The 25,683-nt window shown below is 38.2% G+C and overlaps 1 protein-coding gene and 1 pseudogene across 1 annotated transcript; both read right to left on the bottom strand.

Moving 5' to 3' along the window:
• Nucleotides 1-358: 358 nt before the first annotated feature.
• Nucleotides 359-1,778, bottom strand: LOC106374494 (abscisic acid receptor PYL10). Its single transcript, XM_013814505.3, has 3 exons — nucleotides 1,638-1,778; nucleotides 1,290-1,508; nucleotides 359-1,210 (listed from the first exon to the last, which is right to left on the bottom strand). The coding sequence occupies exons 1-3, from the start codon at nucleotides 1,764-1,766 to the stop codon at nucleotides 1,001-1,003; spliced, it is 558 nt and encodes a 185-aa protein (XP_013669959.1). The 5' UTR covers nucleotides 1,767-1,778; the 3' UTR covers nucleotides 359-1,000.
• Nucleotides 1,779-1,785: 7 nt separating this feature from the next.
• LOC106373210 lies at nucleotides 1,786-24,624 on the bottom strand (annotated as a pseudogene).
• Between the last annotated feature and the right edge of the window lie 1,059 nt (nucleotides 24,625-25,683).

The raw sequence follows: 25,683 nt of genomic DNA, 5'->3' as shown, positions 1-25,683 counted from the left end.
AATCTCACAATGAATTTTTTTTATCAATAATTTAAAGTTTTTACTATAAAAGATACAAATGATCAAAAAACCATATGAGTAGAAAACATCATTTAATATTAAAATAATACGATGTATGTTAATATCATTTAAATTTAATTATATATCTTATCAAATAAAAAATTACTGTTTGGATTAATAAAATTGATTTATATGTTTGCACTAATTTAATTATATATATAATAGTTACTAAATTTTATTTATTTAATATATATTTATTATTTCATAGTATGTAAAAATATATAATACATAAAATAATTTATACATGTTCATTCCGCGCAAAACGCAGATCTTAATCTATTATGTCAATATTAAACTGGCCTTGGCATACTTTAACCAATCAAAACTCTCTACAAATATAAACAACAAAATGGTAACCCCACAAAGCTCCTTTACCATAAATCCATAATTGACTTCAAACAAAATGCCGTTGGTTTATAGAAATTACAACAACAACAAATGAAGAGGGAAACGAAAACTTTGTAGGACCGACCTCTTGTAAAGACAAAGCCTCCTTCTGTCAGTTGATCTTCTTTACTCAAAATAGCTAATATACTTTTGACTATGGTCAACAAAACGATCTAAGTTGAAGATTTTATCTTGTCACTATGTAAATTGTTTAAATTTACAAGAAAACACTAAAAAGTACCAAATACATTTTTAAAAAATATCTTCGTGAAGTATCTAATTTTTATTGTATTTGTCATGAAACATTGTGTATCTACATTTTATTATGAAAAGATGATTAAATGGCATTTTGCAGAATTCCAGAAATAATTAATTATTCCAAATTATAAAATTAACAGAAATTCGCAAAACAAAGAAAAGCATAGACTAAAAATGACATCACTATACGTAAAAGAACGAATTGATCATCTTCTTGAATATGAAAATGACTCCTTCCCATTTGGGAAGCTTCTCCATACTATTTGCCTTTGAAAGATTATTCTTAGAGTCGTCATCATACCATTTGGGCTATAGATTCTGCTTCAAGACTCTCAGAAACATATGCTAAAGATTTGAGATTGCATTGAATCAGAGCCTCCACGAAGAAGCAAGTCTCTTCCTTCGTGTTACCCTCAGCCACGTCCACCACGAACGACTCGATGACCAATGTCCCTGCTCTTCCTTCTATGGTCTCCGGATGTAACGAAATGACTGAGGAATAATTCTGGTTTTAGATAAGAACAAACAAAAACAACAGATTAGGTTTATAAAAGAAAACCATCGTCACATTTTCAAGACTTTACCTTGAGTCTGTGATCGCCACCGACGATTCTGATGCTGAGGACATGTTGGTTGTCGTCGAGAAACTCTAATATCTCCGTGCTTTTAGTAGCGGGTAGTCCAGATCTCACATCTACTTCTCTTACTGAACCAATCTCCAGCTTCTTGTCTTTGACCACACACCCACTAATAAACGGTTTGTATTTTTGTGGTTGATCGAATCTTCTCACAAGTGACCACACCTTTTTCACCAAAAAACAAACAACCAAACCATTAACATTCAGTTCGTATTGCTAACACATGGGAGCTTCCGGATCTGATCGTAACCAGAGAGAGAGAGAGAAATCAAGAAGAAAACAAAACAAGCTTACGAGATGAAGAGGAGCTTTGATGTGCTTAACGAGCGTCGAGCTACAATGACTCTCCAAAAGTTCCCCGTGCGCGTGGTGCATCTTGATGTACTCGCTCTCCACGTTCTTTGTCTCGTCAGCGTTCATCATTTCCAGAGCAGCAGAGAAAGTGACAATCACGGCAAAGAAAAGAAGGAAGTGCGCAACCAACTATCACTTCTCTCAAAATATTCTTTAATATAATCAGACTTAGCTCTCACAGATTCTTCTTATACAAGGAAGGACGCATCTAAATGTAATCTGATTGGACAAAAGTACTTGATCTAAGTTAATCTACACATGTCGGCCTATATGATGTTTTGTTTATTGACGCATAAACCCTCAGTTGCTGTTGGTGAAATTATTTTTTAATCATTTGTACATTTGTGTTATTCGTAGTTCAGAGAATATTCAAGGAATATGATTTTTGCTTTTGAGTTTTTAATGGTTATCTGTTGGAAGGTGAAAAATAATTGGTGTTAAATGGAGAGAGGATAGTTTTGTCTTTTTCTACACTTGCCATTATTAGTAAGATAATATACAAATTGGATATATTCAAATTCATACTTTATTTCAGCATTGTTTAGTAAGACTAAGAGCCACAGTTGTATGATTGTATCTTAATCCATAAATGAAGAATAGGCTGAATTGAACAAATTTACTTAATAACTCTGCTAACCAATAAAATTTAGCCAAACAATTCATCATAATAAAAATAAATTTATCAAATAAGATCAATGATGAAATTTGTTTTAAATTCCTGGAAAAAACAGAATCTAAAAAATCTTGATTGGAAACTTTTCTCATTTATTGTATAGTAATAAATGGATAAGATTCCAAGTTACTAAAAACTATAAATGTTTTTTGGAGATTGGCCATATTTATAAAATTATTTTAGGGATGAGATTCAAAATTTGATAAGATTCTTCTGTCAGATCTAATTGTATAGTAATAAATGGATAAGATTCCAACTTACTAAAACTATAAAATGTTTTTTTGGAGATTTTCCTTATTTATAGAAATATTTTAGGGATGAGATTCAAAGTTTGAAAAATATTGATTGGAATCTTTTTCTCAAGTTAAAAGCTTCTCCAGTAGAATCTAAGTACACCAGATGGATAAGATTCAAGTTACTATAAACTATTTGCCAAAAAAAGTTACTATAAACTATAATTGTAGTATAATTAAAATGCAATTATTAAAATAAACTATTTTAGATCAAATTTACTAGTACAGTTACTGCTTCAATATGATAAAAGGGATTCTACTTTGCACATATCCATATTTTATGTCTAATAATCAATTATCTGTAGTATTTGTTTTGATAAACTGTTCTTTGTAGTCTCCCACAGCTACATTGGTGGTCTTGGCGATGAGGACAATCCTGCTTTCCTCATCTCCTAGGCTCATAATCCTTGCATAGCAATTTGGCGTACACCACGCATCTCATTTTCTATGTTTTCAAAATCTTATCCCTTTGTAGTTTGTACATTCATAATCATTCATCAAATGACAAAAGCTAATTACGTCAACTATTATTAGATATATGCTCAAGCTATAGAACGAATATCATACCGCTTATATTATATATATATATATAGTTAGACTTTTAGAGACAGAGCATCACAAGATCTAATATATAATCAGCATATCACTTGAGTAACCTACACTACAAGTTGTTTCTCTTCCTAACCCTTACTCCTTATGCTTATTCAGACAAACCCACCCGTATGTACAGACACCGAGAGGTGGGTGGCTTTATAGTTCTGAAGACACTGCATTACCAAACTATTCTTCTTGCTCATCTTTAGGATCTAAACTAATAGTCCTCATTTCTGACCTCTGGTTTTGCAAACCTTCCTGGGATCCTTGGTTGATTGTCTGCAAGAGCCTTCCTGCAAAAGCATACTGCAACCATACACCAAAAAAACCTATAAATCAGTTTCCAACAAAACGGTACACTGGGATACATATGGTCTCTATACCATATTTCACGTCTTTACCTTGGTTTTACGACCGAAATTACTCCTGCTCTTCTTGTTCCTGTATCGCGAAAGCTTCTCACGACGGTCCTCAGAGATTTAAGTTACAATTACTCGGTCCAGTTGAGAGGGAATGATGGTGTAACACCCGTATTTTCCAAAATAACTTAAATAAATAAAAAGTCTAAAATCTCCATTTATTACTTCTTAAAAGTCAACTCCAAAGTCGTAAATCCAATAAATAGCCATAAAGCTAAATAACATAATAAATCCCGAAAATATCGATAAAAGCATAAAATTCGCAAGTCTGAAAAAGAAAGAAATAAAACTCTCAAAGCACCAATTCGATAGCAATCACTCCTCACTACAAGAAAACAGGGGGATTCTGATGGCCTAAATCGTCGGAAATTCGTCGGAATCGGTCTATTCCGACGAATTTCCGACGAACCCGTCCGTCGGTATCGTTTCGTCGGAAAAAAAAAATTCGTCGGAATTTCGTCAGAAATTCCGACGACTTTCTGACGAATACCAAGAAACGTCATTCTGACGAACTTCCGACGATATTACGATGCGGCTACACGAGACCAGAGTTCATCGGAAAACTACAATTCCGACGAACGTGGTTCCTCGGTTTATTCCGACGAACTTTGGGCGTCGGAATTTACCGACGGACATCGGTCGTCGGAATATACCGACGAACCACGTTCGTCGGTATATTCCGACGGAAATGAGTTTGTCGGTAAATTCCGACGGATATATGTCCGTCGGTATATTCCGACGACCGTTGTCCGTCGGTATATACCCTTTTTTTTTTACAAATTAATTTTGCATTTTTATATATTTTTTGATATTAATAAATTTAAAAAATTGGAAATTTAAAACTAATAATATTATAAAATTTAAATTCATAAAAACCGAAATAGGAAAAAAACATTCATAAAGTTTAAAATTCATACAAACCGAAATAGAAAAAAAAACATTCCGAAAGTTTTATAAAGCCGAAATAAACTAAGATGAACTCGAAGACATCAAACGATCTAGCTTCTGCATAATCTCGGTGTTGAACTTCTTCTGGGATGCCAACTCAGCAAGGATAGTGGCATTCTCCGAACGGATAGTGGCATTCTCCGAAAGGATAGTGGTGTTCTGCTCCTCCAATGCCCCAATCCGTTCATCTTTGTCATGTAGCTCCTCGAGAATCATGGGATCGGCATACGGAGCTTGCGAAGAAGATGCCGGATACGAAGAAGCACGACGGGCCAACCCAACTAAACGGCCTCCTTTCCTTTTAGGAACCGCCTACAAAAATATTTAAAGTAAGTAAATATGGACAAGTAAGTAATCGACATTATAAAAAAAATATATTAATAAAAAAAATTACCTTTTCAACCATCTCATTTATTTGCAATAGAGACAGGTTGGTTGAAGCTCCCGTGGAGTCGCCGTCATCAGAGAGAGGCTGAGATTGAGAAACTATCTCAGCTTCCACCAAATCAACTACACCTCTGATCACGGGGTCCTGAATTTGACCCGTCGTCTTGTTAGTGTGAGCCACCTTAATGAGTTGGAGACGATCAACGGGATTACCGTCATTTGCTTCGATCTAAAAAAACCGCCATTATTAGCCAAAAATATATAAAATATTTATTTAAAAAATATAAAGATAAATAATAATAAAAAACTTACAAGTTCATCCTCCTTAGTAGACATGGAGCAAGCGCCGAGGTTGTGCACATACATACCTTTCCCGCCACGATCGCTCTTCCGGTTCCTGGAGTTCCTAGAAGACGTCTCTGCAGTGTCTTCCCTCTCCCAATGAGCTATCAACTGCTCCCACACCCCCCCGTTGATGAACCGTGGCTTCTTGTTCTTCTGCCAAACTGTCTTCCACGCGTTTATCTGCTTTGTGTAAGAGTCCATGGCCTTTTCGTTGAATTTCTTACGGACTGTTTCCGTAAGATCGGAGTGCCAGTTGAACTCTTGCTACAAAACAAACACAATTTAATAAGTAAATATATGTAAAAAAATGTAAAAACTTAAAAAAAATGAAGGGTTACTATACCGCAAACTGACGAAACCACAACTCTCGTTCGTCGGAAGGGATCACACTCCACTTTGGATATCCAAAACGGAGCATGGAGTACATCATCTGGTTGATGCTCCGGCTAATGCCATTTTTCGACTTGGTGAACCTTTAAAAAAAAATACAAGTTAGCAAGTTAATTAAAGCAAAAAAATATAACGGTACAAATAAAAAAAATACTAACCAAGTGCTATGGCCTCGTCGTGGGTTGAGTTGGAGAAACGGGAGATGCTCTCGACCTGGTTGTTGAACCAATAGATGAACCGGCATGACCCCCGGATCCTGTTGAGCAGCAGCGTGAGGGGCAGCGTGAGGGGCAGAGGGAGCTGGAGCGGGAATATATGCGGGAACCGAGTCATGAGACGATACCGATGCACGGGAACCGCTCACCGAACTACGTCGAAGACGGGCTGCGGGGCGGGCTTCATCCTCGGCCCTAAAAAAAAAAAATTAACCCATCAAACATATTTTCATTTATATATTTACAAAAGGTTTTATAAACGTTTTAAAAAAAACTATTAAACCTTTTATATATATATATATATATATGTATACAAAATTATAAAAATTTATAAATATAGAAAAATGTTGTTAAAAATTTATAAATGAAGAAAAATGTTGTTAAATATTTATATTTAAAAAAAAAATGTTGTTAAATATTTATTAGTGGAAACTTAAAAAAAAATATAAAAAATTTTAAAATTTTAAAATTTTTACTATACATGATTTACATATATATATATGTATACAAAATTATAAAAAATTTATAAATATAGAAAAATGTTGTTAAAATTTATAAATGAAGAAAAATGGTGTTAAATATTATATTTTTTTCAAAAAAACGTTTTTAAAAATCAAAAAACGTTTTTAAAAATCAAAAAACGTTTTTAAAAATCAAAAAACGTTTTTAAAAATCAAAAAACGTTTTTAAAAATCAAAAAACGTTTTTAAAAATCAAAAAACGTTTTTAAAAATAAAAAAAAACGTTTTAAAAAATCAAAAAACGTTTTTAAAAATCAAAAAATGTTCCAAAAAAAACTAAAACAACAATCCTAACTTATATATCCTAAACTATCCATTCAATCCTAAAATGTTCAATCAAACAACCTAAAATCCGAGATCAACTTCCAAAACCCTAAACAATTGAAAAAAAAAAGGTTTGGGATGATTCTTACATGATTTGGGGTTTGGGGAAGAGATAGGAGGGTGAGGAGAGGATTCGCCGGTGAAGAGAGGCCGGAATCGCCGGAGAGTCGCCGAAATCGCCGAAATCGCCGGAGAGTTTTGAGAGAGAGAGAGGCCGCGGAGATAACGAAGAAGAAAGGAGAAGGGTTTTTATTTCCGTGGATTCCGACGGACACGGGTTCGTCGGTATTCCGTCGGTATATTTAAAATATACCAAATGCCGATTCGCGAAAATTTTCAAGCGGTTTGGTTCTCCCGGGCTAATTGAAATTCCGACGGAACGTGTCCGTCAGTATTTTCCGACGGACACATTCCGTCGGTATATTCCGACGGAATTCCGACGACTTAGTGTTTAGGGTGTTCTTTTCAAGTTTCTAAATGCAAAATCCAAACCTTTGATAATATATATAGTATTTGCATAAAGATTTAACAATAAAAATGTTTTATAACACGATTTTACACAACAATATTTTTTGTAGTGTAAGCTTATATAAATATGATTGTATAAGTACATAATGTTAAGATGAGATGTTATGAAAACAATGATATGCATACATAAATATTTTAATGAGTTGTTATATTTGAACGGTTGCGATCTAATACTATACTAAACACTTATTATGTGTTATTTTCATAGTTTTGGCATCTAAATTTATAGATTTTTATGATTGAAACTTTATAGAAAAACATGTCGTCGGTATTTTCCGACGAAATACCGACGACCTTTCCAATTTTCAATGAAACCCGTTGTCGTCGCTATGTCGTCGGTATATTGCGAGGGATTTCCGACGGACCATTAAAAAAAAAAAAAAAAAAAAACTAATCAGAATCTTCTGAATCTTCATCAAACTCCCCAACCTCGGCTTCCGGCTCTGAATGTACGACAGCATCATGTCCAAACACAGTCAAATTCTCAACGAGTTGAACATTTTCCAAATCTTCAACTGCCTGGGCGTTGCTGGTAGACTCTGGTTGCAATGGTTCATCATCATCAGAAGTTCCATCCACTCGTCCTCTTGGGTTGATTTGCGTTACAGTAACCCATGGATCGTCTCTGTACGTCACCCGAGGGTAACTGATGTAGCACACCTATACATATCAATTATACAAAGTATTAGTTCAATATATAACATTAATTAATTATATTGGTAAAAAATTATGAATATATTGACATACCTGATCAGCTTGCGAACCAAGAATGAAGGGATCATAATATTGAAGTTTCCGCCGCGAATGAACTGATGTAACACCAAACGCATCAATCTTCACTCCTCTATCTGGGGTGGTGTCATACCAATCACAATAGAATACTACACAACGCAATCCAACCATTCCAGGAAATTGGATTTCCAATATTTCTTTTATGTTGCCGTAGTAGACATCGTCACCAGAAGAAGATGAAACACCAGCATCATATGTTGTCTTAGAATGACCTTTCCTTGTGAATGCATATCCTCGCGTACAAAATTTAGGATATGATTTGACCACATAGTTTGGTCCCTGCACAAATTCGCGTATCCAATCATCGAACACAAGACCTCTGGCCAAACCATCATTCACCTATAAAAAAAACATATATGATTGCAAAATTAATTAGTTTATATATATTAAATTTAAACTAATCATTTGCATAGGGTAATAGGATATATGACTCACATAACTACGAAGCCACGCAGCAAATCCGTTATCTCTAAGTTGTCGAAGCTCATCTTCTGTTGCATGCCTGTGAGTCATACGCAACTCCGCCATATATACACTATATACAAAAATATTATCAATATGAAATAAATTTATTGAATATTAATCTAACAATAAATGAATAAATATTTTTACCTCTCATATTGTAGAACATCTTCACAGTTGGTGAGCAAATATGTTTGCAAATGAGCGTTCTCAGTGTCCGTAAGTCTCCGCTTCGTGAATTTTCCACTAAGTCGTCCTATTTCCTTGAACATGCTTGGGACAGTAACATGATATGTTGCTCTCTCCCCTCTATCATCATGCCGAGCAGGTCTTCGGTGTTTTGTTTGCACTTCTGGTGGAAAATAATTTTCAGCAAAGATTGCAGTTTCTTCATTGATCACCTGTGCCACTATAGATCCTTCCACCCTGCTTTGATTTTTGACCATCTTCTTCAGATGATGCATATAACGCTCAAAAATATACATCCATCTGTACTGCACAGGACCACCAAGTTCCAATTCTCTTGCGAGATGAATAGCAAGATGTTCCATTACATCAAAGAATGATGGAGGAAATATCTTCTCAAGGTTGCACATGCTGACTGGTGCGTTTGTCTTCAAATTATTAATACCCTCTTCAGTCAATACTCTGCTGCATAAGTCACGGAAAAAAACACTAATCCCTGCAATTGCTTCATGAACATTACGTGGCAATAATGCTGAAAAGGCAAACGGAAGGAGGCGCTGCATAATTACATGACAATCATGACTCTTCAAGCCAGTAAACTTTCCTTCGCTTCTATCAACGCAGTTCCCCAAATTTGATGCATATCCGTCAGGAAATTTCACTTTCTCTGTAATCCAATCAAAGAACTCTTCTTTTCTAGCACCATCTAGCCGATAAATGGGAAAAGGGGCCGTACCGTTCTCATCAACGTGAAGTTCAGAACGATCACAAATATCGACTAAATCCAACCTTGACTTCAAATTATCCTTCGTTTTACCTTGGATGTTAAGGACTGTGTTCATCAGATTATCGAAGAAGTTCTTCTCAATATGCATGACATCTAAATTATGCCGCAATAGATGACTCTCCCAATATGGTAGATCCCAGAAAATACTCTTTTTGTGCCAGTTATGTAGCTCTCCAACCGCATTGACTCGAATGTTTTCATGTCCACCTACATCTGGCGTCCTTTCTGCATCAAAATACCTAAACTGCTTCAACAAATCTTTCCCACTAACTTCCTCAGGTGGACCATCAAACACCTGCTTGTTCTTCGTAAACGAAGTCTTACTCCTGCGGTATGGATGATCAGGTGGTAGAAATCGTCTGTGACAGTCAAACCAACACGTTTTCCTTCCGTTCTTTAGTTGGAAAGCATCTGTGTCATCTTGACAATATGGACATGATAGCTTCCCATGTGTTGTCCATCCAGATAACATACCATATGCTGGAAAGTCACTTATTGTCCACATAAGTACTGCCCGCATCTGAAAGTTTTCTTTGCGCGAAACATCGTATGTCTCAAAACCATGCGCCCATAGTTGTTGCAACTCATATATTAGTGGTTGAAGAAACACATCTAGTGATCTTTTAGGATGATCTGGCCCGGGGACTAGAATTGAGAGAAACAAAAACTCTCGTCGCATGCACAAGCTCGGCCGTAAGTTGTACGGTGTCACAATAACTGGCCATAGAGAATACTGCCTTCCATGCTTTCCAAATGGGCTGAAACCATCAGTAGATAATCCAAGATAAACATTTCTTCTCTCTTCCGCAAATTCTGGATATGTTGACTGGAAATGTTTCCAAGCCTTTGCATCTGAAGGATGTCTAATCTCACCATTTGTGGAATGCTCTGCATGCCATCTCATTGCTTTTGCTGTGCGCTCACACTGATACAACCTCTTCAATCTTTCCGTCAAAGGCAAATACCACATTCTTTTGAATGGGATCGGAACTCTTCCCCTCGTCTCCTGATAACGAGGTTTCCCACAAAATTTGCATACATTCCGTGTCTCATCCGCTCTCCAGTAGATCATGCAGTTGTCAATACATACATCTATCACTTCATACGGTAGTTGAAGACCTGCAACAAGTTTCTGAACCTCGTAGTATGAACCCGGTGCAAGGTTATCCTCAGGTAGAATACCTTTGACAAAATCAGTAATCGCATCCATACATTCTTCAGCCAAATTATAGTCTGTCTTAATACCCATTAATCTAGTTGCAGATGATAAGACTGAATGACCATCTCTACAATTTTGATACAAAGGTTGTTTTCCTGCATCCAACATGTCAAAAAATCTCCTAGACTCGGGGTTTGGTTCTTCCCCTCTATAATGATCATGTACCATCTGCTCAGTACCTACACCATAATCTATATCCGTTCTAGATTCTTCTAACCTAATATCAGGCTGAGGTTCACTAACAGGCTGAGGTTCGCTAGTACTACCATATTCATAACCAGTTTCCCCATGAAGGTACCAAACTTTATAATTACGTGAAAACCCTTTCATATACAAATGAGTCCAAACATCAAATTCTTTTATAACCTTATTATTATTGCAAGAAGAGCAGGACATCTTAACATACCACTTTTTGCATCCGGTTGCTGTTGAACAAGCCTCATGAATTCTCCAATCCCTTGAACGTATTCTTCCGTAAGCAAATTGGTGTTCGGATCCAAATGAGGTTTATCCATCCACGAACGATAATAAACTTCTGAAGACATGATTTTCACGGAATTGTTATGACTAAAGAGAATGAAGAGAGAATGAAGTGTGAATGAGTTGAATGAGGAGGGGTTGTATTTATAGGAAATTGCTTACGGACCTCCGACGACTTTCCGACGAAATTCCGACGGATGTAAAGAAGTCCGTCGGAATTCCGTCGGAATTGCCCAATCCCAAACGGCTATACAACGGTCATATGTATTTGTCGGCAACGGTCACATGGTTCGTCGGAATTCCGTCGGAAAATACCGATGGAATTCCGACGACTTTGCTGTTAATCGGAATGTCGTCGGAATTCCGTCGGAATATACCGACGAACTTCCGACGACTACAACGGTTACATTTTTTATCGGAATGTCGTCGAAAAGTCGTCGGAAAATGCCGACGAACCGTATGTCGTCGGAATTCCGTCGGAAATGGCCGACGGAATTCCGACGACTTCATTTTTTTGGATTTGGTCGGAAATTTGTCAGTATTCCGTCGCAAATGTCCGACGACCTTGGTGTCCGTCGGAAGCTCCGTCGGAATTCGGAGTATTTTCTTGTGGTGCCTGCTCGTCAGTCTCACCTGAAAGAGGAAGAAATAGGAAGGGTGAGTAACAGGGGAGTTACTCCGTGAGGTATGGGATGCTAAACACGCAAACCACTGACTTGAGTAAATAGAACTCTCACTATGGAAGTTTAGCTCTAACATGAACAAACAAGATGCCTAAAGCATAACACGACACAAACAATGCGATGATAGCATATAGCTAATCCATACACCCCGCATCTCCTCATACGGATATATATATACATACGCTGCGTCGCTAGTACAGTCTGTCTCTGTACCCCCGCCCTCCAAAGCTGCGTTGAATGCAAACGTCTCTGCACCCACGCCCCACACAATCTGCGTCTATAGCCCAGACGTCTCTGAGCCCCCGCCCATCAAAGCTGCGTCGTTAGTCCAGACATCACTGGACCCCCGCCCTCTCACATAGTCCCTACTCATAACTATGTATACATACATATATATCGCATCTCTTAACATCACACAATCAAATCAGCGGTTAAATCCTCTAGACCCCTAGCTCCAGTTTACAATGAATGACTAACTAACAATAAAGACTGAATTCAAACAGACTGATCATGATTCGAAATCTAAACTACGATAGAGAGAATTCTTCACTGGTACGAGATTTACAGAATAGACCCTCATCTTAGTCACTGGCTGGAATGATCGACGGGAGATGGTCAACTGCATCACGAGATCAATGACTTAGGCTCAGAGTCTCAGGAAATAAAGTTTCCAAAAATGGAAACTTTCCTAAAATAGCAATTTTCCTAAAATAGAAACTTCCCTAATATACTTATTTCCTAAATTAGAAACTTTCCTAAAATAGTAACTTCCCTAAAATATTTTCCTAAAACTAGAAATATGGAAGCGACAAACTTACTAGAAAAACCAGCCGGAAGCTCGTCCAAAAATCCCGCCGGAAACTCGCCTAGAAATCTCGCCGGAAGCTCACCCGGAAATCCCGCCAGAAAAATTCACTAGTGACTGGTCGTCGGATAATTCAACAACAACTCGTCACATGCAAAGAAATACTTTGACTTGATGAGAATAAAGAGAAGGGTTGAGTTTCTTATATAGAGGGAGGAAAAGGGGGTAAGTTTTCTAAACTTCCAATGTGGGACAAAATAAAAAGAGAGAATTGAGCTTTAGTTTTAATAAAACCAAAAAGGCTCCACCAAAACAAGATCAGGGTCGTTACAATTCTTCCCCACTTAATCGGAATTCATCCCGAATTCTAAATTGGAACCCGAGAAGAACTTCAACGGATACAAAGGAAAAGAAGAACACGAGATAAAGAACTAATGAAACAAAAAGAAGCTTGGTCTTCTCCTGCAAAAGAAAACAAACTCAGAAACGCTAAAAACTAACCAAGTGATACAAGAGAGGAAGGTGTCATTTTTTTTTTTAAGTTCCCAATCCCCAAAATATTAAAAATCGTTGAAATCCAAGTCCCATAAATCGCCGTCCTGGGTCAGAGTCGGGACGGAACCCCGCTCTGATACCAAATTGTAACACCCGTATTTTCCAAAATAACTTAAATAAATAAAAAGTATGAAATCTCCATTTATTACTTCTCAAAAGTCAACTCCAAAGTCGTAAATCCAATAAATAGCCATAAATTCAAATAACATAATAAATCCCGAAAATATCGATAAAAGTATAAAATCCGCAAGTCTGGAAAAGAAAGAAATAAAATTTCCAAAGCACCAGTTCGATAGCAATCACTCCTGCTCGTCAGTTTTACCTGAAAGGGGAAGGAATAGGAGGGGTGAGTAACAGGGGAGTTACTCCGTGAGGTATGAGATGCTAAACACGCAAACCACTGACTTGAGTAAATAGAACTCTCACTATGGAAGTTTAGCTCTAACATGAACAAACAAGATGCCTAAAGCATCACACAACACAAACAATGCGATGATAGCATATAGCTAGTCCATACACCCCGCATCTCCTCATACGGATATATATATATACATACGCTGCGTCGCTAGTACAGTTTTTCTCTATACCCCCGCCCTCCAAAGCTGCGTCGAATGCAAACGTCTCTGCACCCACGCCCCACACAATCTGCGTCTCTAGCCCAGACGTCTCTGAGCCCCCGCCCACCAAAGCTGCGTCACTAGTCCAGACATCTCTGGACCCCCGCCCTCTCACATAGTCCCTACTCATAACTATGTATACATACATATATATATCGCATCTCTTAACATCACACAATCAAATCAACGGTTGAATCCTCTATACCCCTAGCTCCAGTTTACAATGAATGAACTAACTAACAATCAAGACTCAATTCAAACAGACGGATCATAATTCGAAATCTAAACTACGATAGAGAGAATTCTACACTGGTACGGGATTTACGGAATAGACCCTCATCTTAGTCACTGGCTGGAATGATCGACGGGAGATGGTCAACTGCATCACGAGATCAACGACTTATGCTCAGAGTCTAAGGAAATAAAGTTTCCAAAAATGGAAACTTTCCTAAAATAGCAATTTTCCTAAAATAGAAACTTTCCTAATATACTTATTTCCTAAATTAGAAACTTTCCTAAAATAGTAACTTCCCTAAAATATTTTCCTAAAACCAGAAATATGGAAGCGACAAACTTACTAGAAAAACCAGCCGGAAGCTCGTCCAGAAATCCCGCCGGAAACTCGCCTAGAAATCTCGCCGGAAGCTCACCCGGAAATCCCACCGGAAAAATTCACTACTGACTGGTCGTCGGATAATTCAACAACAACTCGTCACATGCAAAGAAATACTTTGACTTGATGAGAATAAAGAGAATGGTTGAGTTTCTTATATAGAGGGAGGAAAAGGGGGTAGGTTTTCTAAACTTCCAATGTGGGACAAAATAAAAAGAGAGAATTGAGCTTTAGTTTTAATAAAACCAAAAAGGCTCCTCCAAAACAAGATCATGGTCGTTACAAATTGTAACATCCCGAGTTTTGATATATGGAAAAGGCTTTAAGAGAATTGATTTGACTACCTATATCACCAAAGTTGACTTACTTTTTCCGGAGCACATCCTGAAAGAACTCCAGAGTTAAGCGTGCTTGAGCTGGAGTAGTGAAAGGATGGGTGACCTATCGGGAAGTGATTCGCGATAGCGTGAGAGTGAGGCCAAAGCATGTGAAAAGGTCGGGTGGTGATTGCAGGGTCAGTAAACAATGATTTCGAGCCTTGGAAAATTAACGGACCGACCGTCGGATGGGATGGGGCCCACAGGCCGAGTGAGTGGGCGTGGGTGGCCCATTAGCCGTGGGCGGTCGGGGCGTTATAAGTGGTATCAGAGCTGGTTAGCCATCTCAGTTCTGACCTGAGAGGCATCTTGAGACCTGTCGTGGGGCGCAACGAGGATGTTGCGTTTTTTGAGAGGGGGTGAATTGTAACATCCCGAGTTGTGATATATGGAAAAGGCTTTAAAAGAATTGATTTGACTACCTATATCACCAAAGTTGACTTACCTTTTCCGGAGCACATCCTGAAAGAACTCCGGAGTTAAGCGTGCTTGAGCTGGAGTAGTGGAAGGATGGGTGACCTATCGGGAAGTGATTCGCGATAGCGTACGAGTGAGGCCAAAGCATGGGAAAAGGTCGGGTGGTGATTGCAGGGTCAGTAAACAATGATTTCGAGCCTTGGAAAATTAACGGACCGACCGTCGGATGGGATGGGGCCCACAGGCCGAGTGAGCGGGCGTGGGTGGTCCATTAGCCGTGGGCGGTCGGGGCGTTATAGATGGGTTGGTAATTAATCAAGTGCTGAACCGGCAATCAAACCGTACAAGAAATATAAACCAATGTACCATTGGTTGACCAATCATTATCTTTATTTTATTATTGTTGCATGTATTAGTTATGGTCTCGTGCTCATGTCCTCTTTTCAAGGAGAGAGTAAGTCATGATGCCCATGTTTCCCTTTACGTAATTTGCTTCCGTAACTGTTGGAACTTATGGTTCTAGTTTCTTTATTTAAATGAGAAAAGCCAAAGGAAAAAGACAGAGAAGAAAATTGAAGTTACTTGTGTTTTGTTTTCATTAGTTTGTTTTTCACAAACTCTCTTAGCTTTGAGGAGAGGTCTTAATTGGCATCAAACAACTTATGTTCGAAGGTATCAAAGGGGTGATTGGATTCACTCCTAACAGGGAACAAGACCTGCTTTTGTAGTCCTCAATGTCTGTCATAAAGCAAAATATCAAGAAGTAAAATGAACTATACAAATGAGTTCAATTATATTATCATTGGGGTCTGTGAAAGGTCACAACTTTCTCTGACATATTGATAATTCAGTAAGGAAGAGCACATGCCACATTGTTGCAAACACATTAGTAAAGATTGAAAATTTCAGTTCAGACCGTTATATCGTTTTCACTAAAAGCTCTTCTCATTCTATAATCCACTGGAGGGAAATCAAAGAATCTCTGGATCACCGCATCCTCGTGTTATGTCATATCCATTGAGCTTAGGTTATCCGTGCTCACACTCTTGGGAACTGTGATATCAAAGACAACTAGACTACTACTAGTCTTCATAACATTGTCCACTTCTGCCGCTAAAGAGACGTTCTTGATGTGTAGCACCTCGGACAATGGAGTCTCTGTTGGGCCTAATTATTAAGTCTAATGGCTCAAATAATATATGGCAAAATGTGAAAACAAATGGGCCTATGGATTCTTATAAAAAGCCTTGTTGGCTTTAATGAGATGAAGTTAACAACATCCCACATTGGTTGGGAGAGTTGATTTTGAGGAGTATATATATGTCTTCATGACATGAGAGGTTAAACAGCTCAGAGGAAGAGAGAGCTCCCCACGCGCGCGCCGCCGCCGCCGTCCGGCTCGGGTCGGCGTGGGCTTGGGCTTGGGCTTGGGCTTGGGCTTGGGTCTTGGGTGCAAGACCAAGACCAAGACCCAAGTTAAGCTCAACGTTTTGCCATTTAATTCCCGAAAAACGACATGCATTTTATTTTAAACAACACGTAGTTCGTTTAAAAACAACACGCTGTCTCTCTTCTTGACGATAAGTTTAAACGAGAAAAGATCTTGCGGAGGAAGTTTCGTAACGCCTCGCCTCCGAGATCCTCGCGAGATTTCCGCCAACGTGCGCACGTGCGGCATTAGTTACGGAAAATGGCTCGTCTTCTCTTCTTTAAAAACTCGTCTCCTCCTTCATTTTTCGGTAAGTTTTTACGCAACAAAAAATCACCAGATCCCTCAACGTAAGTCTAGAGAGTGTTTCGTAGAGTTTATAGTTCGATAGGGCGATCACGAGTGAGGCGTGATTCGTCTGCCATGGTTGTATCCTGGGACTCTATATTCGTACAGTCCCGTCTCACTAACGGAGCGAATATTTTGAGTTAAGGAAAGAGATCATATCTCGACTCCATGTCTCTTTGCGAATACGATTTCTTATCGTTCTTGTATTCGTCTTTTACATTCGTTTATTTCCTTAACATCGCTTTTATTCTATCGTTTATGTCAGTCCGGTTTTCCGGCTTTTACAATCTTAACTCAAAATCGCTTTATGTTTAAAGCTTTAATCGGGTTGATAAACGATTAATAGAAACAGGTTTTGGAACCGTGTTTGCGATTTGCTTTCTAGCATTTCCGCGAAACGTTTTGTTCTTATCTCACAACGATGTTTGCGATTTGCTATACGCTTATCCGCGAAACGTTTCTGCCTAAATGTGTTTGCGAGTTGCCTTATAGCACTTCCGCGAAACGTTTCTGGTTTATTTCCTTACGCTTTGCGGATTGCTTTCTAGCATTTTTCGCAAAACGTTGATACATTCTTCAAACGTTATATACATGAATCGTTTCAGTAACCGTTTTCTTAAGCGAGTTTGTGAAACATTCTAAGTCTATAAAAATGGTTTCTGCAAACGCTTTTAAGCGAGTTTGCAAAACGTTTTTTCCAGACTTATATCGATATGATTTGGTTCAAATACCAAAAATGAACATCGATTTTAGACTATTATTTTCTTTAAAATAATATGTTATTTGTTGAATGGAGTACTAATCCGTTTTTTCATGTTTTCTCTACAGAAAAATGACAAACGATAACAACACCCCCATTGACACCACGGATGTCATTCAGACTCCACTCAACGCTGCAGCAACTGATGCAACTGGCGTGACAACCGCTGCAGCAACAACGAGCACTATCCTCCCTGCGGGAAATGCTGCTGATGAAACCACTCGCCGTAGCCTATTCGGTGCTGGTCTTTATCAGACGGGTTCAGTATCAGCAACTGCAAGTGGTCCGGTGGCAGTTCAAACTCCTCCGGCTGTACCTAGCTTGTTCACTCAAGGGCTGATGCCAGACAAGTTTGATGGCAAAGGCTTCAAAACGTGGCAGAAGAAGATGATGTTCTTCCTGACAACGATGAAACTGGACAAGTTCATCCAGGAGGACAAGCCCCTGATTCCGTACGGGATTGATGATGTCCACAGTCTTGCAACTGTTGACATATGGGTGCATTCCGACTTCATCTGTAAAGGTTACATTTTGGGTCGTCTCATTGACCCATTGTACCGTGTCTACTGTGAGATCCCCACGGCGAAAGAGCTATGGAGATCACTGGACAAGAAGTACAGAGGTGAGGACGCTGGCTGCCAGAAGTATGTGGTCTCAAAGTTCCACGACTTCAAAATGGTGGATTCAAAACCCATCATGGATCAGGTGGAAGCGCTTCAGCTCATTTGCCATGAAATCGCTGCTGAAGGAATGTCCATCTGCGAGACATTCACAACTCTCAGCTTCATTGAAAAGCTTCCTCCAAGCTATGCGGATTTCAAGAACTACTTGAAGCACAAGAAGAAGAAGATGGGGCTCGAGGAGCTCATCATGAGGCTTCAGATGGAATCCAGAAACCGAATTGCTGACAAGGTCACTGCTAAGGAGCACAGTGTCAACATGGCTGAGCACAAAGGCAAAGGAAAGGCACACGCCCATTCTCCTGCCAAGCCTTCCAAAACTGCTGCAGCCCTGAAGGCTTCTGGAAAAAACTTCAAGAACAAAGGCATTGAAATCAATGCGAATGCGAATGTGGAGAAGTTCAGGGGGAAATGTCACTACTGCCACAAAGTGGGGCACAAGACTGTTGAGTGTCGCAAAAAGATCAAGGATGAGAAGGCTCAGGCAAATCTCACAGAGGAGGATCTCGTTGCTGTGGTGACTGAAGCCAACATGGTTGAAAGCAACAACCCCAAGGAATGGTGGTATGACACTGGTGCAACCACCCACATTTGCACCGATAGGGCGATGTTCAGCACCTATCAGAAAAGCATGACTGAGGAGAAGCTCAAGATGGGAAACACTGCAGTCTCCAAGATTGAAGGACGCGGCAATGTGATTTTGAAGATGACATCTGGACATGAGGTCACTCTGACGAATGTGAAGCATGTGCCTGACATGAGGAAGAACCTGGTCTCGGGAACCTTGCTCAGCAAGAATGGATTCGCCACAAATTTTGAGGCGGACAAGCTCGTGATTAGGAAAAATGGGATGTATTTGGGAAGAGGGTATGTTAAGGGTGGACTTGTCAAGTTGAATGTAATGACAGTCCCTCCGAAAGTTGTAGCTTCAAAAGTTTCAATGAATAAGAAAGAGCCAGTTGCTTATTTGGTTGAGTCTTTTAATATATGGCATGAAAGATTAGGCCATGTAAACTACAAATCTATACAAAGATTAATGAATTTAAATCTAATTCCTAAATGCAAAACAAGTAAACAAAAATGTGAAGTATGCGTACAGGCTAAGCTCACGAAAACGCCATCACCTCGTGTTGAAAGAACTAATAAACCTCTAGATTTAATTCACACAGATTTATGTGATTTAAAATACTTACAAACTAGAGGTGGTAAAAAGTACTTTGTGACCTTCATAGATGACTGCACAAAATATTGTTATGTATATTTATTACATAGCAAAGACGAAACCTTAGAAAAATTTAAAGAATTTAAACTCGAGGTCGAAAATCAGCTTAAAACAACTATTAAAGTAGTTAGAAGCGACAGAGGAGGCGAGTATGATGGTCCATTCAATGCATTCTGTAAAGAACATGGAATAATCCATCAAACTACAGCTCCTTACTCACCAGAATCTAATGGAGTTGCTGAACGCAAAAATCGAACTCTAAAAGAGATGATGAATGCAATGTTGCAGGAATCTGGGTTACCCCAGAACATGTGGGGGGAAGCATTGCTTACCACTAATTATATCCTCAACAAAATTCCACACAAAGTAACTGGCAAAACTCCATATGAATTATGGAAAGGTAATTTACCTTCGTATAAATACCTCAAAGTGTGGGGGTGCCTAGCAAAAGTTGCAGTACCGCCACCAAAGAAGGTCACTATTGGACCTAAAACAGTGGATTGCATCTTCATCGGATATGCACATAACAGTAATGCTTATCGATTTCTGGTACATAAATCTGAAATATCAGACATTCATGAAAATACAGTCATGGAATCAAGAAATGCATCTTTCTTCGAAAATATTTTTCCATATAAGGAAAAACAAGGTTCAAAACGAACTCGAGAAGAAAGAGACAATGACAAAAACTCAGAAACTGAGACAAACGTCGAGATTTCTATAAATGATATTTCAGAAAATGAAGAAAAAGATGAACCTCGAAGGAGCAAAAGAGCTCGAAAAGAAAAATCTTTTGGAGAAGATTTCCTAATGGCATTTTTAGTAGAAAATGTTCCAAAAACTTTGGCAGAAGCCATGGCTTCACCAGAAGCTCCATTCTGGAACGAAGCGGTCAGGAGTGAATTTGATTCGATCATGCAAAATTATACTTATTACATAACGGATTTACCACCTGGCTGCAAAGCATTAGGAAATAAATGGATAATGACACGAAAACCTGGTGGAAAATACAAGTCTAGGCTTGTAGTTCAAGGATTCCGACAAAAGGAAGGCCTTGACTATTTTGATACATATTCTCCAGTGACGAGAATAACATCAATAAGACTGATGATAGCAATCGCAGCCTTAAGAGACCTAGAAATCCATCAAATGGATGTAAAAACTGCTTTTCTAAATGGTGATTTAGAAGAGGAAATTTACATGAAACAACCTGAAGGTTTTGTCATTCCCGGACAGGAAGACAAAGTATGTCGACTTGTAAAGTCACTTTATGGGCTTAAACAAGCTCCTAAACAATGGCACGAAAAATTTGACAATACAATGATGTCAAATGGTTTCAAAATAAATGAATGTGACAAATGCATATACTACAAAACTACCAAAAATGCGTATGTTTTGCTATGTCTATATGTAGATGATATGCTCATTATTGGAAGCAATAAAGACATTATCAATCAAACAAAGAACATGCTCAAAGGGACATTTGAGATGAAAGACTTGGGATTAGTAGATGTAATTCTCGGGGTTAAAGTCACAAGAAATTCAAACGGAGTTATCTTAACCCAATCTCATTATGCTGAAACAATATTAGAGAGATTTAAAAATTACTCTAAGAGTACGGCAAAAACTCCGTTAGATCCCCAAATGCACTTGACAAAGAATTCAGGTGAAGCGGTTTCACAAAACGAGTATGCACGTGTGATTGGAAGTCTCATGTACTTGACCAATTGTACTAGACCAGATCTAGCGCATGCAGTAAACGTACTTAGTCGATATACAAGTAATCCAGGTCATACACACTGGAAAGCTATAACGAGGGTACTCAATTACTTGCGCTACACCAAAGATTTTGGGCTTCACTATGGTAAAGAACCAGCAGTTTTAGAAGGATACAGTGATGCTAACTGGATATCAGATTCCAAAAACTCAAAATCCACGAGCGGATATGTCTTTACACTAGGAGGAGCAGCAATATCATGGAAATCTACCAAACAAACAGTGTTAGCCAGATCTACCATGGAATCTGAGTTCATAGCCTTAGACAAAGCAGCAGAAGAAGCTGAATGGCTTAGAAATTTTTTGGAAGATATTCCTATGTGGGAGAAACCTGTGCCAGCCATACGCATACATTGTGATAGTCAATCAGCAATAGCTCGGGCTCAGAATAATCTCTACAATGGTAAATCTCGTCACATCAGAAGACGACATAAAACCATTAGACAACTTATCTCAACTGGTGTAATCACAGTAGACTACATCAAATCGGCTGACAACCTAGCGGATCCATTTACTAAAGGTTTGCCACGAGATGTTGTTGCTAAATCATCAAAAGGAATGGGTTTAAAGCCTATAACGAATGAGGATGCGTGATTGCAACCCTACCTATCATGACTGGAGATCCCAAGACGTAGGTTCAAAGGGAAAACAAAATCAAGCAGAATCTAACCAAAGCACTTGAGACAAAGTAGTCTCTTCCCAGCTCCTAAGATGAGAAAAGTGCTAACAAATGTGTAAAGGATAAGCATAAGCTTTTAATGATTCCATAGCTTCTAAGCGGAGTATTACTCAATACTTTTCATGGTCAATCACCTAATGAGTGTGAAATGGGGCCGTTTCTAAGAGAATGAATGCAAGGCTATATTCTCTAAGTTCACTCATGAAAACCAGGAAAGTTCAGGGCCACAATGAACACAATAGAGAACTAAGTTCTACGAGAAAATGAAGCTGCGTTATGCCTGTTGTCTCGGTTTACATAAAACACCGGTTGGTTCAAGACATCATGTTCACCTTCTGGTAAAGTAAACCCGACAGATATTAACTATGAGTGGTTCAAGGCTTAAAAATGCCACCAACTCAAACATAGTGAATTTTTCGCAAACACTCTCGATAAGTTTGTCTAGTCTAGTAAAGATTAGAATAAGTATAGTTTTTAGAGTCTATCGAGTCTGCATATGTTTTAGAAGAGTGATTTCTATTCATGTGGGGGATTGTTGGGCCTAATTATTAAGCCTAATGGCTCAAATAATATATGGCAAAATGTGAAAACAAATGGGCCTATGGGTTCTTATAAAAAGCCTTGTTGGCTTTAATGAAATGAAGTTAACAACATCCCACATTGGTTGGGAGAGTTGATTTTGAGGAGTATATATATGTCTTCATGACATGAGAGGTTAAACAGCTCAGAGGAAGAGAGAGCTCCCCACGCGCGCGCCGCCGCCGCCGTCCGGCCGGCTCGGCTCGGCTCGGCGTGGGCTTGGGCTTGGGTCTTGGGTCTTGGGCTTGGGCTTGGGTCTTGGGTCTTGGGTCTTGGGTCTTGGGTCTTGGGTCTTGGGTCTTGGGTCTTGGTGGTGGGCCTCCGGCCCGATAAGAATATTCTTTTTGGACCAAGTTAATTCCCGAAAAACGACATGCATTTTATTTTAAACAACACGTAGTTCGTTTAAAAACAACACGCTGTCTCTCTTCTTGACGATAAGTTTAAACGAGAAAAGATCTTACGGAGGAAGTTTCGTAACGCCTCGCCTCCGAGATCCTCGCGAGATTTCCGCCAACGTGCGCACGTGCGGCATTAGTTACGGAAAATGGCTCGTCTTCTCTTCTTTAAAAACTCGTCTCCTCCTTCATTTTTCGGTAAGTTTTTACGCAACAAAAAATCACCAGATCCCTCAACGTAAGTCTAGAGAGTGTTTCGTAGAGTTTATAGTTCGATAGGGCGATCACGAGTGAGGCGTGATTCGTCTGCCATGGTTGTATCCTGGGACTCTATATTCGTACAGTCCCGTCTCACTAACGGAGCGAATATTTTGAGTTAAGGAAAGAGATCATATCTCGACTCCATGTCTCTTTGCGAATACGATTTCTTATCGTTCTTGTATTCGTCTTTTACATTCGTTTATTTCCTTAACATCGCTTTTATTCTATCGTTTATGTCAGTCCGGTTTTCCGGCTTTTACAGTCTCCATGACTGATTTCACCAGCAGGTCCTGCTCACAGCCGTGGAAAGTCGTGTCTAGAAGCTGCTGGTCACTCTGCAACGAACCGAGATCGCTGAATGAGTTCAACTATTTCTAGAGAGAGAGGATCAACGGCTAGCATTGACTCTTCAACAGTCAGCTCAGGGGCTTTGACAAGATCAGCTTGCTTCAAAAACATAAGAAAGAAAGATCAAGTAAAAACAGAACAAGAGAGTACAAAGATCACAACTCAAAACTTGTTTCCTTCAAGTTACTAAGCCAGTATAAAGTTTACTTCTTTTTTTTCCATCAGCAGAACAAAACTGTCTTATCATCTGCCTAGCAAGACTCAGTTTTGAGAGGCCAAAACAGAGACAACCCGTTTCATCAGAGAGCTTGTAAGATTTGAAGAGATTATCGAATTGCTGAATATCTGGAGAACAATCTTGCATGAACCGAAACTATAGCCCAGTTTCTTTTGAGCAGAAGAGAGTGTGTACATATGAAAAGTTGAGGCCAAATGTGAATTTTGGAGCATACCTTATGAAAAAGTTCTGTACCTTTGGCTCCCCTTATTGCCTTTGGCTGAGCATCAATTTGTTTTTTTTTTTTGTGTAAATTATTGCCTTCACAAGATTTTTTTAATATTCTCTCTTATGCAAAGAATAAACATTAGTGTTCAAAAAAAAAAGAGAATAACATTAAATGTTGAGATTAATTAGACAATAATCAAGATTATTACTTTTGTAGATTAAGAGTGTGACTGGATGACACAATGAGCATTAATAAATTGAAGTAACAAATTATTCAGCTGAATTACGCTATTTTTGTCCAATCAATATTAATATTTATTCAGTCCACTTACGCGGGAAAGAGAAAACTAGTGTAAAAATAGAGTAATGCATTTCTCAAGGTTAAAGGGTTGATTGGTAGTTGCTGTAGGTGCTGTTAACATCCATATTTATTTCTACAGCACCAAATTCAGAGTATTCAAGCTTTACAACTCTTGAAATAATTTACAGCTGTACAAGTGTTCTGCAGAGCCAAATATCTAAAGCAATTTTTTAGTGCTTTCCATAAAATTCTACAGCAATAAAATTTAAAACCATAACAACAAATCTACAAATTTTTTTCTACGGCAAAAATTTTGAAGCTACGGTCCATTACCAAGTAAGAGAAAAAGTTACTCTGGATTTCATTTTTAGTTTTTCACTCATTTACACTTTTTTTATTTCTACCTTTTACTCTAGTTAATGCCAATGACACGCTAAGTAGTAGTAAGTGGTTGTAGTACACAGACATGCAACATTCAACATTTGTCACATGAAGTTTTTTCGTTTACTGATATGCCGTTGTCTACGACATCAGCGTTGAATGCAGCAGTACCCGTTTACATTATATCCTTTGTGTATTTCATTTTATCTAAAATTATTAAAACTAAAATATCTTTTGATACTATTTAAAAACATGAATATCAATAAAAAAAGAATTGTTTGAAAACATAGATAGCATTATAAAAAAAAATATAAAGTCTTTTTTAATAATTTTATTAATATAATTACGTTAATTGTATTTCCATATATCATTCAATTTGACAATTTCATTAATGATATTATCTTAACAATGCATTACATCATTAATAGTACAATTTTTTATTTATTAGTTAATCAAAATTAATTTTGTGCCAATTATAAAATCAAAAATGTAAAATAACTGGGTTTTACATATGGTTAAACATTTGGTTTTGTTTGTTTTACTGAAACTTTTTTAAATATTTTAGTTTCAATCGGTGGAAAATTACGTAGCCAAAAACATAATTCAAAGACATGTTTTGTGAATAAAATAATAACTTAAATCAAATAATAAAAATGTGTTACATTTATTGTCACTTAATTTTTCATTCTATATAATTATTTTACTAAATAAAATCAGTTAGACATGAATATTGGCTATCCATTTAGGTA

The sequence above is a fragment of the Brassica napus genome, chromosome C1, assembly GCF_020379485.1.
Source record: "Brassica napus cultivar Da-Ae chromosome C1, Da-Ae, whole genome shotgun sequence".
Taxonomy (NCBI): Eukaryota; Viridiplantae; Streptophyta; class Magnoliopsida; order Brassicales; family Brassicaceae; genus Brassica; species Brassica napus.
The sequence above is the reverse complement of the archived record's forward strand: the minus strand, read 5'-3'. Positions and strand labels throughout refer to the sequence as shown.